General features: G+C 44.5%; 1 protein-coding gene across 1 annotated transcript in view; it reads left to right on the forward strand.

Moving 5' to 3' along the window:
• The window catches only part of Fam184b (family with sequence similarity 184 member B), a 101,014-nt gene that overhangs the window by 60,148 nt on the left and 22,682 nt on the right, over window positions 1–18,184 (forward strand). Inside the window, exons 7-8 of the mRNA XM_036201602.1 lie at window positions 13,727–13,830; window positions 15,578–15,707. Of these exons, the coding sequence (XP_036057495.1) occupies window positions 13,727–13,830; window positions 15,578–15,707 (234 nt within the window). The remainder of the gene's footprint in view (window positions 1–13,726; window positions 13,831–15,577; window positions 15,708–18,184) is intronic.

Genomic DNA, 18,184 nt, shown 5'->3' on the forward strand with positions numbered 1-18,184 from the left:
ACCTATGGCTTTAGGAGGCAAGGGCTAAACTACTGAGCTACACACCTAACAACACTGAGGTACTTTCAAGAACACCGGGACTATGTGCCGAATAGTGTCAATTGCTTAGAACTCCATATCTGTGGAGGTAGATTTCAGGAATGCGTGAGGCTGATGGAGTAAAATTTGGCCAGTGGTCATGTCTGTGTTTGTGGTGTACTACTTCTTCTGACCTGTGAGGACACAACTGTCATTCATAATTTTCTCCAGTTCTTTTTCTATCTCTGAAATAGTCATTAAAGAAGAAAAAAGTAATAATAATAAGTACTGACTGTGCCCTGACTGAGACCTGTTATTTCAGGATCTCAAGTTGGCTTTGAAAGACTCTCTGTGGAGATAGTGTCTGTGCTGATGCATTCTGAGGAGCTGCACAGCAAGGAGGCCTCTTTGTGCCCCCTTCCTCCCCTCCCCACCCGCTTCAGTGCCTCCCTTCTTCCTTACTGCCGCCCCTGTGACTGCTCTGCAGAGCTTCAAGTGTGTGAGACCAACTTGCACCGTAAAAACTGGCTTACCTAATGGAATGGTCTCCTAAATCAAGATACTGAGTTGGTTTTGCATGTATTAACTTTCCACCCCCATCCAGCCTGTAACACAGATGCTATTATTGTCTCTAGTTTGGATTTTGAGGAAACAATGGCAGGAACGGTCGATCTGCTTCCCCCAAGTGCGTAATTACTAAGCAGCGCATGAGAGTCACCCTCTTGGAGTGCTGCTCCCGCTCTTCACCAGTGTGTCCCTGCCGCCTGAGGTGTCACCTCCCGTGACTGAGGCTCCATCAGGACCTGTCAGAAGCCATGAGCATGGACAGAGCTGCACTCTGTTCCTTGGCCTCAATGCCTTCTGCCACACTCATGGTGCAGACTAACTAACCACTTGCCAGAACTGGAAATGGGAAGATCCCCTTGGCCACATCTGGGTCTCCTGGCTGGTGGACTTCACACATGCAGTCTCCAGGAGGAGCAGTAGCACCGAAAGGGGAGTTTGGGATTTTATAGAGTGGTTTTTTGTTCCGTGGGAGAATGGCAGGAAGCACTAAGGGGAAAGGAAGTGCTACGAGCAATACCACCACCACTACTAACTGTTGTGAGCAAAATCTTTTTGAGGGGGCTTCTGGTCATCAGGCTATCAGGATGTTGCAATCAAGCTGCTCTTCTGAGATAAGGGTCATGGGGTTTCTGAGAAGTACAGAACATTCAGTTTCCATTTCCCTGAAGGGGCACGTTCTTACATGGGCTACCCACCTTGGTGTCTTAGGAGGCTCCATCTTGGGCCAGCCTAACATCTCCCAGATCTCTCATTCTCAACCCTAGTCCCTTCCTAACCTCACTATCACAGCCACCCAGGTCAAGCCATGTGGGTCACCTCCCTGCTTTCTACACAATGTCTTGGGCAAGATTCTCAGAATTGTTCACCTCAGTAGGCTACTTAGAGGTGTTCCATAAACAGTTCCAGGCTAGGCATGGTGACCCATGTCTGTAATACCAGCTACTCAGAGGCTAAGGCATGAGGATTGCTTAAGCCCTGGAATTTAAGAACAACCTGGCCAGTATAGTAACACCCTGGCTCTTAAAATAAAACACAACAAGCAACAACAATAAAAACAAAGATACACTCTACAGAGCGTCACATACAGCAGCAGCTTTGCTATGATGTTACCTACACTCTGCAAGAGCCTTGTCAGAGGCATTCTCCATGGACCTGCTAATTCCAGAATTCATTTTCTAAACCTCAGAACCTACAAAAAGGCCCATTCCTCCTTCCCTAAAATCTGTAACCCCTATTTTTTTCCAGTTTTGGCTCAACTTATCTTAGACCCCTACTCCCCGGGCTCTACCCATCCTGTCCACTCTCTGCTGCATGCACCCACCAGCTGAAACCTTACTTCAATCTCACATCCATCCTATTATCACTGGAAATCCGGTCTTCCTTCACAGTTGCCAAATGGTACAGGGGAGGTTGAGGTCCCCTATTGGGGTTCTTGGTCTCATTGGTCTATAAAGCTCAAGGACAATCTTATTAGAGTTTAAAAGAGGAAAGCCCCCAGACAAACAAGCTGAAAGCACAGAAGCTGCCCAGAGGAGGAGGATGGCAGAGAGAAGGAAAACAGCCATGCCAGTTAGACTGGTACGAAAGTCAGATGCATAGTGGGTAAGCAGCCACACAGCAGGGAAGGGAGCTTTAAAGAAAGAGTAAAGAAGCTTAGAGTATCAGGAAAAGCATACTTACAGTTCTGCCTGGCATCTAGAAGAAAGAAACCAGAGAAAGGAGCAGTTGCACCTGTCTGATTCAGGCCTCAGACAGGTGGGAAGACCCAGTCAAACATTGTGGTTGCTTGTGGAAATGGTGCCATGGGAGAAGGTGAGCAGGAATTCTGGGAAAGGGAAGTACAGTATCTCATTGAAGAAAAAAATATTCCACTTATCTCTTTAGAGTGGCTTAATATGAGCCTGCCTTCCTCGGGGTGGTGTCTTGGCCAGGTAATTGACCCAACACAACTAGAATGTTGGGCCTTCACCCAGGCCAGAGAGACTATTCTCTTGACAAGAAGGAGTTTTCCTTAATAGGTTTTTACTACTCCTTTAATATTACCTACCCTCTCCCATTACACCTGCTAATCTTGTTTCTTAGAATGCCCCTCCCTACCCTCACTCCTGGAAGACTCCTATTCATCCTTTCGTACTCTCGAAGTTGCTGGTGCCCCAGGCCAGAATGCATTGCCTCAACTTCTACACCGCCCTACCTGCATCACTGAGAGCGGCGTGAGGACTGAAAGATTGAATATAAGAATACTGCCTTCGTTCCTTTTCTATTGCTGTGATAAGACACCATGACCAAGGCCACTCATAGAAGAACGTGTTTGTCTGGGGCTTATAGTTTCAGAGAGTTGGAGTCCATGACGATTGTGGTAGGAATCATAGCAGCAGGAAGACAGGCATGGCACACAAGAGCAGCAGCTGAGAGCTAACATCTTGATCCACAAGCTCAAGACACAGAGAGCCAACTGGGAAAGGCGTGGGCTTTTGAAACCTCAAAGCTCACCCCACAGTGGCACAGCTCCTCCAACAAGGCCACACCTAATCCTTCCCAAACAGTTCTACCTACGGGTGACCAAGCGTTCAAATCTATGAGCCTATGGAGACCATTCTCATTCGAATCACCACAGACCCTTTCATGTGTTACTGGCACCAATACGCTGCTGGTGGTGGTATGTTGTCTCCACCAAAGGTTGCTATGGTTATAAGCCTGTATCCCCCTCAAAACGACAGCTGAAGGACAGCAACCATTTTCGATGTCTTACAGCCTTTCCCTTACTGTTTCTCTCCCCTCCCCTTCTGTGTCCACTGTAGAGTATGGTGAGTATGAGAGCTGCACAGGTTTGCCAGCAGCGCCTGGGCTTCCCTTGTAGCTACTGGCCTCATTTTCCTCCAAGTCTGCAGGGAAAAGCAATCTGTTTAATTGACAGTTTACAATTAGTTGGCTAATGATTATCACCACAATTAAAACTTTATAATTTAATGGTGCCTTCTAGATTTTCTTCTCTCAATTCAGCTGTGCAGTTCATCAATGCTGTTTATTTTACCCACCAAATGTTTTTTGAAAAGAAATTAAGGAATCTAATACTTATGTGCCTTAGGCATGTGATAACTTTTGTCTGATCTTTTCTTCGTTAGAAAAAGAGAATGAAATAAAACAGAGTGACTGTCCAAGCCTCTCCCATTAGTTTTCTGAGTTACATTCCTCCCTTCTGTCACGTGGCTGCTTTGGAACGGAATGGCTTTCTTCTTCCCGTCTCCTTCTCCCTCTTGTGCGCAGCTGCTTAGATTTAATTTGCCTGCCCTGGGATTCCTCTTTCAAACTCAATAAAATTGCCCTCAAGCTTTCCTCTAAATCTGTTCTTAAATTCTATCACTAATTAAGAATCGTGAGAAGGGCCCCCAGTCTCCCAGATAACATGTGGCACCCCAGGTGGGGCTCCCACAATTTCCAGGCACCATCTTAGCAAGGCCTCCCCTAAGATCTGGTGTCAGGACTAGTGCCTGGAGAACTGGGGGAGAAAGGGCAGGACACCAACGTTTGCAGAAATGGGGGAACAAGAGCCTGGGGATGGTTAAGTTTCAGGTTCTGTTGTATTGTATTCTCCCACCTGAATCTGAAGTTAATAAAAACCTGAATAGCAATAAAATAAGTAAAATTTAAGGTTTGGCTTTTTATGTCTCCTACTGCCAAAATAGGAATCAAGAGTTGTTATAATAATAATAATAATAATAATAATAATAATAATAATAATAATAATAATATAAGAGTTGTTCTAGTCAGGACCCTCATTCACCAACTCCAAGGGAATTATTTCTGCTTCTGAATTACATGGGGATGTTAACAGAGTGCCCATGTTGCACCTGTTCTGTGGGGTAAAGTTGTGTCTGAGGAAGGTGTGTTGGAATCTGAAACCCCAATCCCTGAGAAGGTGACCTCATTTGGGAATAAACACTGGGTAGAAGTAATCAGTTGAGATCACATTGGACTAGAGTGGGTCCTAGATCCAATGACTGTTGTCCTTAGGAGGCTATGCAAAGACAAATACTTAGGGAAGGAAGCCATGTGGCCACTGGCAGACATTAACGTGTGGGGAAAAGCAAAGATTGTCAGCAGCCACCAGAAGCTAAGGGGTAGGCTGGGGGCAGGTTCGCCCTTAGAGCTTGAGAGGGGAGCCAGAGCAGCCAGCACTTTGCCGTCAGACGCCGGGTCTCCAGAGCTAGAAGAGAATAAATGTCTATTGTTTAAGCCAAAAAAAAAAAAAAAAAAAAAAAAAAGGAAATGCATCACTGCAGTCCTAGGAAAATAACACAGCTTACTGCAAATGTAACACACAGGACCCAGTTTCTACCCTCGGGTGTCCCTGCAAGGACAGCTTCCTAAGCAAGGCTGCTATGACAGGAAATAGGAGCAAGGATGTGGAGGGACGCTGGGGGCTGTGCTAGTGCTGGGCAGAGTCAAGGCTCCCTCCCCCTTCTCCCTCTGCCGTAGGCAGCCTTCTCAGAAGGAGATTAATCTGACGAGCGTTTTCCCTTTTCAAGCCACAAGGATAATTCCTCAGAACTTTATTTCCTTCATGGTTTTTGCAAATGGATTTTGTGCTGATTTTTTTTCCCCTTAAGGATTTGGCTTTGCTGAGGGGACACATAAAGAAGTCTGTGGCTGTCGGCATGTGTCACTGCAGACAGAGAGAGGCTGTAGAGGAAAAGTTTCTGCAATTAGTGCACAAAAACTAAAGGTTACCTGACTCTCTACCATACCACCGAGCTAGCAACTTAAATTCCGGGACCCTGCCTCAGTTCCCAGTGGAGATGCCTTATGTTTTTTGGATAAATTTCTCTAGCCTTAAAACCTGAAATAGAAGACAAGAGATTCTGGGTAATGACACAAAGCTTCCTGAATGTGGTCATTAACCTGGGACTCAGTTCTCCTGGGTCAGTTAGGCACATTCTAAACAGGCTGCTGCAAATGCCATCGCTAATTAGCAGCTTGCTTGGTTCTAGAAAAAGATGAGCCAGCCGATAGCATTCTACATTTTCTTCTGAAGTTTTCTATATACATCTCTATACTACATCTGTAGAGTCACTTTCCTTGGCCAGGTGATTGACCTGCCCAAGTACATTAATTCTTAAAGGAGTTAATCTACGTAGGGGCATATTCCATTCTGTTGACTGATAGATAGCAACTTTCCCTAATGGACCTCTAATGCTACTGCAACAGGTTGAGCCTTGATTGAGCACCTATTTACCAGGAAAAGCCAAGAATCAAGAGAAGGTGGGTTGAATAACATTTGGATGGGAACTGGTCAATGATAAAACCCTGTTTCCATCTTTGACTTCATTAAAGTCTTACAATAAATGCATTTTGTAGAGGAAGAGAATGAAGGTGTATATAGTTAAGAGATAAATGAATGAAAAAAAAAGAAATGAAAAGGAAAAGGGACAGTGTGGTAGAGGAGAAGGTTTATTGTACATATGTGGTGGAGCATAGCCAGAAGCAGGGACATCTGGGAGAGTCTAGGGTGGACACAACCAGACTGAGCTGTGCCACATGAGGACAAGGGGCAGGGGACAGAGGGGAACCAGGGCAGCAGCAGCAAAGAGGTCCAGAGTAGGCAAAAGGGCCAGGTAACCAAAATGATAGGATTATATAGGGAAGGACAGCTGGGAGAAGGGCAGCCCAGACCCTAGGCTGAAGAAATTTAGTGTAGAGGGCCGGGTATACCAACCAGGAGGGCCTTATAACAGGTTGGGACTGAGGGATACAGGGAGATCCTGGTGGCCAGTGTCTGCTTTCATATGTTAAATAGGCACCAGGTTTGAAATCTAACAAATCCCATATCCCTAACAGCTGAGCCAGGATGGACCACTGGATTGACCCTTTCATGTTCTTAGCATGTGACATATTCACAAACCTTCCAGGGAAAAAAGGCCTCAACTCTTTTGGGAGTAAGGAAACCAGGACTCCCTCTGTTGCCTCTGACACTAGACTGGCAGAGAACCTGTCAACAATGCCTTTGCCTACATGTCAGCTAGAAGAGAAGCCTGAAGAATCAGACTACTTCCTCCCTGCATTTGGTACTTCCTACTCTTAGGCTGTCCCAGTCCACCCTGAGGCTTCTGTTAGAGAAACTGGAGGTGTTCTTATTCTTCTTCAGTTTTTAGCAACTCGCCTTATATGTAGGAGTTCCCTGGAAGAATTGTTGGGATCACTTATGTATACTATCATACCATCTGCAAATAAGACTTTGACTTTTTCCTTTCCAATTTGTATCTTCTTGATCTCCTTCAGTTAACTTATTGCTCTAGCTAAGACTTCAAGTACAATATTGAATAGATATGGAGAGAGTGGTCAGCCTTGTCTTGTCTCTGATTTTAATGGAATTGCTTTGAGTTTCTCTTCATTTAATTTGATGTTGTCTAAAGGCTTGCTATAGGTTGCCTTTATTATGTTTAGGTATATCTCTTGTGTCCCTAATCTCTCCAGGAATTCTATCATAAAGGGGTTTTGGATTTTGTCAAAGACCTTTTCTGTATCTAATGAACTGATCATGTCATCTTTTTCTTTCAGTTTGTTTATATGATGGATTATATTTACTGATTTTCATATATTGAACCATCCCCGCATCTCTGGGATGAAGCCTACTTGATCATGGTGGATGATCTTTATGATGTGTTGTTCTTGGATTCAGTTTGCAAGTACATTTTATTGAGTTTTTGGTTTTTTTTTTTTTTTCAACTATGTTTGTAAGGGAAATTGGTCTGTAATTCTCTTTCTTTGTTGCCCTGGGTGTTCTGCCACAGAGCTGGGGAATGAGACTTAGGAACTAGGTCTGGGGAACAGAGAGGAGGAGAAGGTCCTAGTTTTCTGGCAGGTGTGGTCTGTAGTTTAGCAGGGGTGCCTGCTGGAGTTGGGGACTGGGCTACAGCAATGAGTTGGGGAGGGAAGTTAGGAGGGGATGGTCTGTGGGATCCACAGGAGATGTGGGGGTGGGGAGGCTGCAGCTTGAGTTCTGTTGCAGTGCTAAGGGTGAGGCTGGGTGATTGGTCTTTGTCTGCTTTTTTTTTTTTTTTTAACTTTATATACCTGAGAGTTAATAATGCTTCAGTACACTCCCATTGCAGCTTCAAATTTTGAAAGCAACTTTTAAATTCTCCTTTATGAAAGAAACAATACATTTAATCTTTTTCTTATGATGGATCTAGGTTGTAAACACACTCCAGTGGCACTATCGATGGATATAATACATGGTATATGCAATAGATAAACAAGCTCATTGACAACCAGCTGCCTGAGTTCTTAATGGCTGGATAATTCTGGGCAGACATTTGCCATGTGTTTGATTTAACTTTCTCATCTGTAAAATGAGGTTGATGCCATCGACCTCAGAGAGGTTTGTGACAGCCAAATGAATTATTATATCTAGTATTAGAAACAGCACTAAACATGTGTGAATAATTTTTCATGACATAGAACTTAGTCATTTTTAGGGTAATGTTTAACTTTGACAGTTACCACCACGAACTTTCCCAATGATGTTGGTCCAGTGCTTCCCACCACTACCAACCCATGTAAGTGGCTATATCAACACACCTTGTCAATATGATGATTTCTAAGACCTTCTGAACATTGCAATCAGAATTTCAGAATTGAGTTAAAATATTTGCATGATAGCCCAGTGAGAAGCTTTGCCAAGGTCTGGATTTTGTGTGCCTAACATCATATCAACATGCTGGCACACAGCCAAGCCTACAACAACATAAATAGGACATGCAAAAGAGCCTTGGAGGGGCTGTTGTGATGCTGGCACATGGAGAGCAAATCAGAGTGTTAGATGCCAACCTCCCTGGTGATGTGATTGCTAGATTGGTGTCTATAAAATTTAAGAGTCAGGGTTTTAAACTTAGGCTGTTGGTTGTCCTGCCCAAGTATTTTAGTGAGTCAAGAGTGATAAAAATAACAATGCTAATTGAGAGCATAATTTCCTCTCCCCAAGCATGCAGAGAAGGTTGCCAGAACTGGGTGTGGCCCTAGGGTAGGTCCCCACCTCAGTTAGTTAGGGTCTATCTAAATCTTTGTCCTTATTCAGACCTGGGTTTGGCTTTGGGATATGTCCTCACCAAAGTTAGCAAAGGTCCAACTAAAGCTCCCCCCCACCCCGCCCCTGTTCCTCATGTCCAATATTGTGATTTTCTTAGGCCTATAGTGTCATTCACTGGTTTTCACAAAGCCAGTCTAGCCTGAGTAATTTTGAAAAGAAACTTTATTCTGGAAGATTCTTGGTACATAGATACCAAATTAGGGACAAAAATGGGGGAGAGATTTTTATAGCAGCCCTTGCCTCATTCTCTACAGAAGGAAAAAGAGCAGCTGTGGTAATTACTAGGGAAGTCATTCCATCCCCAAGAGTGTGTGGGTATTTTCACTGTACAAGACTTGGAGCTGGAGGTCTAGATGAAAAGGCCCAGGTTTCTCCTTGGAGGGATTAATTCAAATGGGAGAAAACAGATATTTTCTCAAAGAATACCATGGTGTGATGAGTGCTACAACACTATCAGAAATGCTTGTGTATAGCCCTTAGGAGAGAGGGTTTAGAACCCTCCTCTGGGAGGGTTTGGAAAAGAGCAACATCTGCTGACATGTGCTGACATGGCATGATCTCACCAGAAAGAGTTATTCCAGGAAAAAGCACAAGATGAGATTCCCAAGGGCTGTGGGAAGGGAGAAGGGGGCATCATAGGCCTAAGAAGCATTTTTTGCTCACTGGAAACCCTGTGTGACTGGCTGGACACATACCTGAAAGATGATATGAATCCAAGCCATGAGCTATCCAAGAGGAAAATAACTGTGATGTCTCAAGTGTCCTCAGACTGTGAGGGGCTGGCATTGTCCATCTGGTGCTAACAGAGGGTTTTAGTCCCATCTCATTGGGGACAAGGCAGGATGATTTCACGTGTTGGAGAGATTCCTGGCATCAGTGGAGAATCTCTGGATCCTGAGAAGACAACACAAGGCAGAGCAGCAGCTCCCATCTGGGACTGAGATGAAGGTTCTGCCAGCTCTACCCCAGGCCTGCTCAGGACCTCAGACAAGTGTGAATACCTCCTCAAGATCAGTTCCCACGTGTAACACAAAGAAAGCCTTGGTGTCTACAGGCCCTACAATAACCTCCAGGCACATGCTAGTACTCTCTTCATTTTATGCATAGGAAATTGAGGCCCTATGTTACTTTTTTTCATGGAATGGCAGCAATAACCATTACCTTCCATACCCCAGAGACTTTCGGTAGTAGACAGCAGAAACGATATGATAGCATTTCTTGAAACCATTAAACAATCTATAAATGTAAGGTGACTTTATAGTATCCATACAGTTCCCAGCAATCATTTCAGCAAAACACCATCACTTTGGGTGCTCTATTTTAAGATGGACAAAGTGCCACCTTTGAAAGATTGTCAACTGAACTTTAAAATGACCTTGAATGCTCCTATTCAGGAGATTTCCTGGGAGTGAGTTTCTCTTTAAAATAGAGGGAGGAAAACCCTCTAGATGAGGTTAAATAACTAAAAGGTTTTAAAATAGCTACCCTTGTTGGGAAGGAGCTCTTTGGTGGATATTTTGGCGGAGAGGCAGAGTTGTTTATATTGATGTGTGCACTATTTATACTCTGGACAGTGTAGCGGTGGAGGGAGCACTGGGCTGAACCTGAGAACCCAGTGGAGTACCTAAGAGAGATTCAGGGGCAAGTAACATATGATACCCTCAGTCCCAGAGGCCAGAGTAGCCATTCCTGCTGGGGGGCTTGCTAGGATGGCAAGCTGGTAACAACTACAGAATAGTGAGCATCCATTGGTTGTAATTCAAAGAAGTAGACAGCTGAAACAGTCATACTCTGGCTGGAGTTCAGAGATGGGCACTATTCTAGCAGTGTTTCTAGGCTTGGAAGTGCTCATTCAGCTTCCTCCTTATTGCTCTGCACAATACAGTTCATTTGTATAATGAGTTCAAGTGTTATCCTCGCATCTTTTTAAAAAATGTTCTATGTTTATGTATATGAGTGTTTGTATGTCTGTGTACAACATGTGTGCCTGGTGCCTGCAGAGTCCGGAAGAGTGTATCAGATTCCCTGGAACTGGAGCAGCACATGGTTGTGAGTCACCATGGGGGTGCTCGGAATGAAACCTGGGTTCTCTGAGAGAGCAACCTGTGCTCTTAACAGCTGAACCTTCTCCAGCCCACCCCCACCCCCAGAACCTTTGAATGATGTGTTTGACTTGAAACACCAAGTGCATAAGGTCAGGTGAGAGAGAGAAGGATTTCTCACGGTCTGTGGAAATTGTCAAGCTGTGTGTCACTTCCCCATGCTGGACCACATCTGTGGGAATAACAATTGTGTCTTCTTAGTTATTCCTCCAGTACCTAATGTACCTACAGATGACTGGTGTCCAACACCTTTCAGGTAGACTTGTACCTGGCACCACAGTGGAATGAATGAAACACTGTCATTCTTTAGTCCCAGTAATTAAAAGGTTAGATTAGGAAACTCCTACAACAAACCTTTGTTTCACAAGAACTCTGGAATCTTTTTTTAATCACTAGTGTTAGAGGCATGTTCTATTCTTTCTTTGAGAAAAATTCTGTGTGTTAGTCTTTTTGTGTTACTACAATGAAATGCCTTAGGCATCTTTATGGCCTTGTAAAGAGCTTTATCTAGCCCCATGTTTAGAGTGTGACCCAGCCCTGGTAAGAGTCTATGACAGAGGGCCCAGGTATGTGCAGAAACAAGAGCTCACCTGTGAAGCAGGGATCCAGAGAGAAACACAGCTTGGGGCCCATGTAACAACTTGCTCTTTCCAGAACTCACTTCCTGAGACCAATATTCCCTTTTGAGAGTGGGACCTCTGTGACCTAAACCTTCTCACTAGGCTGCACCGTTTAAAGGTCCCATGAGTTTCTGTGCCCCTAACTGTGGACAGTGTAGCACCTCTTTGGGGCAAACTACACCCAAACAACAGCAGATACCTCTGCCTCTTGTGTTCAGGAAGATGGACAACAACGAATAGAAAGAACTACTGAGTTTACTTCAGTGTCCAGTGAGAAAACTAAGCAACCTTCATCTCTCAGTTTGATCTGTCTGTTTGTTGTAGTAAGAATACTCGTCATGTACCGTACATCACTGTTGACTATAGATACTGTCTTGTACAGCAAGCAGATCTCTAGGTGACAGTCTGTGTGAATGAAACTCTCTACTTCTATCTCACCACCACAGCCCCTGGGAATCATTATTCCACTGTCTAATTTTATTAACTCGGCCATTTTTTGTTTCCCTAATAAGTGGAGTGGTACACTGTTTTTCTGTGGCATCAGGATCCATGTGACATATAATGCAATGGCACTAGATGAGACTCTAAGGCAAGAAAAAAATAGCAAAGTTCAAGGACTTGGGGCTGGGGCAGAAAAGGGGAGTGGGGAAGGGCAGTAGGTGCAAGGTGAGGTAGAAAAAAGCCCAGGAAAGAGTTACAGTCCACCGACCTGCACTAACAAATGGCACAGGTGGATTCTGACTGGCAATATGCCAACTCTTGCATGAAGGAAAGAGGGGTTGATGTCTTAGTTAGGGTTTCTATTGCTGCAACAAAACACCGTGACCAAAAAGCAAGTTGGGGAGGAAAGGGTTTATTTAGCTTACACTTCCACATTGTTGTTCATCACTGAAGGAAGTCAGGACAGGAGCTCAAAACAAGGCAGGATCCTGGAGTCAGGAGCTGATGTAGAAGCCATGGAGGGGAGTTGCTTAATGTCTTGCTTTCTCTGGCTTGCTCAGCCTGTTTTCTTACAGAACTCAGGACCACCAGCCCAGGGACAGCACCACCCACAATGGGCTGGACCCTCCTCCATGGATCATTAATTGAGAAAATGCTTTATACCTACATCTGGTAGAGGCCTTTCCTCAACAGGCTTTTCCCTCTCTGATGACTCTAGCTTATGTCAAGTTGATACACAAAATCAACCAGTACAGTTGGTTATCTCAAAGTATGCTGAGAGATCCAGTTAGCTAAGCCCTGAGAACTAACAGTGTGTTTTCCATGTGAAAGTGATCATTACCCTTACATGGTGGACTTTAATAGACATTACGGTACATGAAAATGCAGAAGGCGGTTTTGTTCCAGGTCAAGTTGGGCATAGAAGCCCAAGGACCCACCTTCCAGCTCACACTGACTCTTCCTAGCCAAGCTCCTCATACCTAGGATCTCAAGAACAGTTTGAAAAACACAGGTGCAAGCCAACACATTTGTCTACATTAAAAAATAAGAAGAAATAGGTTCATAATAGGGAGGACCCTGACTCAAGGCCATGCAACTAGCTTGTGGGGGAAAAAAATCAGGTTGCAACGTACCACCATTTGATGAAACTTGAGATTAAATCTGTTCCTACCTATCTTATTTCTCTGCTCATCAAGGGCAGTAGTTTTCAGGATAAACAGAGAAAGGAAGAAAGTCTTTGTCCTCTTAAATTTCTGTGGGAAGGAGAGAAGGATAACATGAACAAATTGAATTGATTGAACACTCTGAGGCCTCATGCTTAGGAACCGTTTCCACACTCTTCCCATCTCCCATTCATCAGGGCTTCCAGTCATCTGTCAAGTTCCATGTTTCCTAATCCTGCATATGCTGCAGTCTAGGCTATGAGTATAGCAATAATGATGACTGCAATTATCTTTACTGACCACTGACTGACTTCCAGAACTGCCTCTGACTTTCCCATGCCTCCCCGGGTCAGGCTCGACAAGGACCATCTGTGTGGCACACTTGGGACTGTCTCATAAGTGGTAAAAAGTTCAGACCCGGTGTTGGAAGGCTCCATTGCATATCCCATTGCAGAATTCACTGACGGTGGGAACTGGGCAAAACATTACTCTTTCTTGCGTTTGTTTTACAGTTGTGTGAATTATCTTGCAGATCAGGACACAAAAGTCAGAGCCCACACTGACTGTCCACTTGGCTGTGTTCTAGGTACTTCACCATCCCAACCTTACCGTCCTACATCTGCCAGTGGGGTGCCTAGTGGGTCTCTGAAGGCCCTTTCTCACCTGCTTTCTGGTTTTCACAAGTCAACTTCCATTAATATCATCTTATCATTGTTTTTGCCTTAGGATCCATGCTCAAAGCTGAAGGAACCTTCCCAGACACTGCCTGGAGAAAAGGGCCCAGAGACCCTGACAGCTGAAGAAGAAACCAGCAGCGATGATGAAGAAAGGTACAGGCAGCTTGGCAGCCTTCTGAGTGTGCCAAACATGAAGACTCACATAGGAAGGATTTGCTTGCTCATTTCTGTTGTCCTCAAGTGCTTATGGCTAGCTTAACCTGATGCATAGAGAGAGAACAGACGTATCTTGCATGTTCTTCTACACGGCTATGGCTTTCTATAAACTACTTTATTTAACTTGCACACCAACATAGAGGACACTTTATAAATAATCTGAAGCTCAAAGAGATTAATAATTCTGCCCAAGATTCAAGCCTAGCCTGGCTACAGCCTTTTCTCCTATTATCAGGGTAAAAAGGTGAACTCTGTTACCAGAAGAAGCTCCCATGTAACCCACCTATATTAGCTACTTCTGCTTTATTAGCTATCCTCAAGATATGAGATGTTTACCTCATGGTGAGCTACCTTTGTGCTTGGCTTGGCCATGCTTTGCTGGGTTCACATACCTTTGTCTCCCTAGCTGAGGATGATATGCTATGGCTCTGCCATACTGGAGTTCTAGTTTCTTATTCATGACTTTTCATACTGGGACCCAGGCTGAAGAAGTAGTCCCTAACTAGGGCATATTGTTGTCATGGTAATATAGCATTATGGTGTCTTTAATTATTATATTTTCTAGAGGTATATACTTTAAAGATTTAAAATTTGTTTTTTTTAAAGGATTTATTTATTTTATTATGTATTCAGCATGTATGACTGCAGGCCAGAAGAGGGCACCAGATCTCATTACAGATGGCTGTGAGCCACCATGTGGGTGCTGGGAATTGAACTCAGGACCTCTGGAAGAGCAGTCGGTGCTCTTAACCACTGAGCCATCTCTCCAGCCCCTGTTTTTATTTTACATGTATGAATATTTGCCTGCGTGCATGTGTGAAGACCTGTAGAGGCCAGCATAGGATGTCAGACCTCCTAGAAGTGGAGTTACAGATGTTTGTGAGCCACCATGTGGGTGTTGGAAACCGAAACCAGGTCCTCTGCAAGAACAGTAGGTGCCCCTAACCACTGAACAACCTCTCCAGCCCTATACATACGTATCTTGTGCCTGTGTTTCTGGACCTTCTTTTCCCTGCAAAGCAGAGCCCCCATCCTCATGCCCTTTTCCCCAGGGGCTTTTACCCCCTAACCTCTGGTCCCCTGGCCTAATTTTCTTGCCATGAGAAATTAAAAGTGTGACATGCCTTCACACTGTGAGACAAGGCAAACACTTAACTTTCCAATCTAAGCATTTTAATTTCCAGAGTTCAAGAGTTCAGAGTGAGAAAGTATCTCCCCGAAAGACATTTGTCAGCATCTTCTCTAAGATGCCAAACTATTTAAGCTTTTGACCAGCTTTTCAATAGGGAGAAGCCTAATTCCCATCTCCCAGTTTACACCTGGGATAGCCAGTAAAAATTATGAGCATGCCTTGAAAGTATGGGAGGCTGGGCAAAGTGTGGTATTTTTTCCTTTTTGTGCCATATATAGGAAAAATTATGAAACTTGGTTAGAGACCTGGTTTTTGGTGCTTCTTGGGTCCCTCAGAACTCTAAGCTCACAGCCTCATATTTGTTAAGTACTCACTAAGCTCATGTCGTCCCTATAGACCCTTGTAAACTAAAACTTAGAACTTAAGTCAGGTTGCTTTTGGTAAGACAAAGGTTCCTTATCCCAGTAACTCCTCCAGGAGTTCCCTCCTCCCAGGTAGGAGCAGTTGAAACGTCTACAATCTTTCATCATTCTATTGTTCATATCTTCAAAGGATTGGAGAACCCCTCCAGGAAGGAAGTGACCTTCAACCTCCACTGGGCTCTGTGCTGAAGGAGAAGGCAATGGAGACCGGACATCGACCAGAGGACTGGCAGAACCAAAAGGCCAAACTACAAACCCAGGTAGAAGGACACCTCTGGATAGGCTGTGCCTCAGCCATCCCAGAGTGCTACTGTGCCTTTTCCTACAGACAGCCTTGGAAAGTACACTGGGCTAGTTCCCATCTAGTTGGGGAGGGTGTTATAGGTCCAGAGCAAAGTAGACTTCTTGGGTTTGCTTATTTGTTAAAATCTTCCAGTGCTCAAACATACACATAAATAAAAATAAATAAATGGTTTTTAATAGAGGGCTGGAGAGATGGCTCAGCAGTTAAGAGTGTTGGTTATTATTCCAGAGGACATTGGTTTGATTCCCAGCACCCACATGGCTAACAACAGCCTATAACTCCAGTTCTGGGGGATCCGATGCCTTCTTCTGGACTCCTCAGACACTGCACATGCATGGTGCACATACATACATGCAGGATAATCAACCATACACATAAAATGAAAATAAATTTTGGGGGTTGGGGATTTAGCTCAGTGGTAGAGTGCTTGCCCAGCAAGCACAAGGCCCTCGGTTTGGTCCTCAGCTCTGGAAAAAAATTTAAAAAATAAATAAATAAATAAAATCTCAAAAAATTTTAATATTTGTTTTGTGTGTGAGTGTTTTGCCTGCATGAATTTCTTCTGTGTGCTATGTGTGTACAGTGCCCATGGTAGTCAGAAGAAGGTGTTGGATCCCCTAGGAATGTAATTATAGATGACTGTGAACTATTATGTAGGTGCTGGGAATCAAACCTGGGTGCTTGGAAGGGCAGCCACTGCTCCTGACTGCTGAGCTATCTCTCTACCCCCCCCCCATTTTAAATAGAATGACTGTATGATCCAGAAACCGCATTACTGAGTGAGATCCCAAAAGACAGAAAAACAGTACATCAAAGAGATATGTGCATTCCTCACTGCAGAATTATTCACAATCATCACGAAGTTGTGGTGGTTAGAAAAACAAAAACAAAAACAAACCTTGCAGTGCTCATGAGCACCTACTCTGAGCCATGAGGATCCATCAACGAACAAATCAGATAAAAATCCTCATATTTTATACATAGGGGGTATATTCATATGCACCAAAGGTTGAGCAGACAATAAACAGTCTGTGTCCTGGGTTTCTGGTTCTGTAGATTCAGCCAAATTCAGGTTGAATATATTTGGTGGAAAGTACATCTGCACTGAATGTGTGCAAACCTTTATATTGTCATAATCATCTAAACAAAGTAGCTTGATGACTGTTTTGGTTTTTGGTTTTTGGTTTTTTTGAGACAGGGTTTCTCTATGTAGCTTTGGAGCCTGTCCTAGAACTCACTCTGTAGCCCAGGCTGGCCTCAAACTCACAGAGATCCACCTGCCTCTGCCTCCCGAGTGCTGGGATTAAAGGCATGCGGCACCACCGCCCAGCTTGATGACTGTTAATATAGCATTTGGTATTATAAGTAATGTAGGAAGGCTTTAATATAGGAAGGTGTGTGTGTGTGTGTGTGTGTGTGTGTGTGTGTGTGTGTGTGTGTGATATACAGACACTACCTTGTTGTATATTGCCATGGAACCAGTCCTCTGCAGCCACAGAGAGACAACTGTATTTTTTATCTACAGAAAGAGGTGCTAAATACTAAACACAGTACACCAGAAAAGTTTCAGGAAGAAAAGCCTCAGTAAGGAGTGAGATCTAAGGTGTGGGAGGCTGCCCTGTGGACCTCTGCAAGGTTTCTTTGGTCCCTTGATTTCTCTGGGAAGGCTCACGTCTCAGCCCACAACCACCCCTTTCCAAGCACTCAGGGCTCTACCTGAGGAGTTTTCTGGAGCACTGACTGCCAAAGTATCCAAAGGTTTACACCCTCCCTGGCCCTCAGCAGTTCCAAAGATGGATGTTCAGCAAGGATGAGGTGGCCCTGGAAAGGGTGCCTTTAAGGACAATAGTCCTAGGGCAGGGAGGGACCTGACCCGAGGCTGGAGGTCTGTCTCAGCAGTCTCAGCTGCAGCAGGCTCTGCAGCACTGTGCCAGAGACTACAGGGAAGGCCTGCAGGCACTCAGGCAGCTGTCAGACCATGAGAGGAAGAAGCTGCAGCAGGGTCTCCAGGAGAGCCTTCAACACAGCCTGGACACCAAGGCCCACCTTGAGCTTGTCCGCCAGCCAGCGCTGTGCATACTTGAGAAAGCTGAGGCCCAGGAGCTCAAGGTACGGTGACCCTGTGAAGTGGGCAATTTGCTGGGCATCTACCCTGCCAATCCCTGTGAGGCTCTGATGTTCTGCATAATGCCTTCCATCCACTGTTTCCAAGGACTAGAGCAACCATGGGGACATTGTTATTCTAGTACCTCTTCTACATGAAGAAAAGCTCAGAGAGATTCAGCGGCCTGCTGGCCAGAATCTGGTCCATTGAGTACCTGGTTTACTTTTTCTTATTTTTGTTTAGCCTTAACAACATAAGAACAATTTACATCAGGCATCATGGTGGTACATGTTTATGTTCTAGTACTTCAATAGATGAAGGAGGGGTTA

Source organism: Onychomys torridus, chromosome 10 (assembly GCF_903995425.1).
Source record: "Onychomys torridus chromosome 10, mOncTor1.1, whole genome shotgun sequence".
Lineage (NCBI taxonomy): Eukaryota > Metazoa > Chordata > Mammalia > Rodentia > Cricetidae > Onychomys > Onychomys torridus.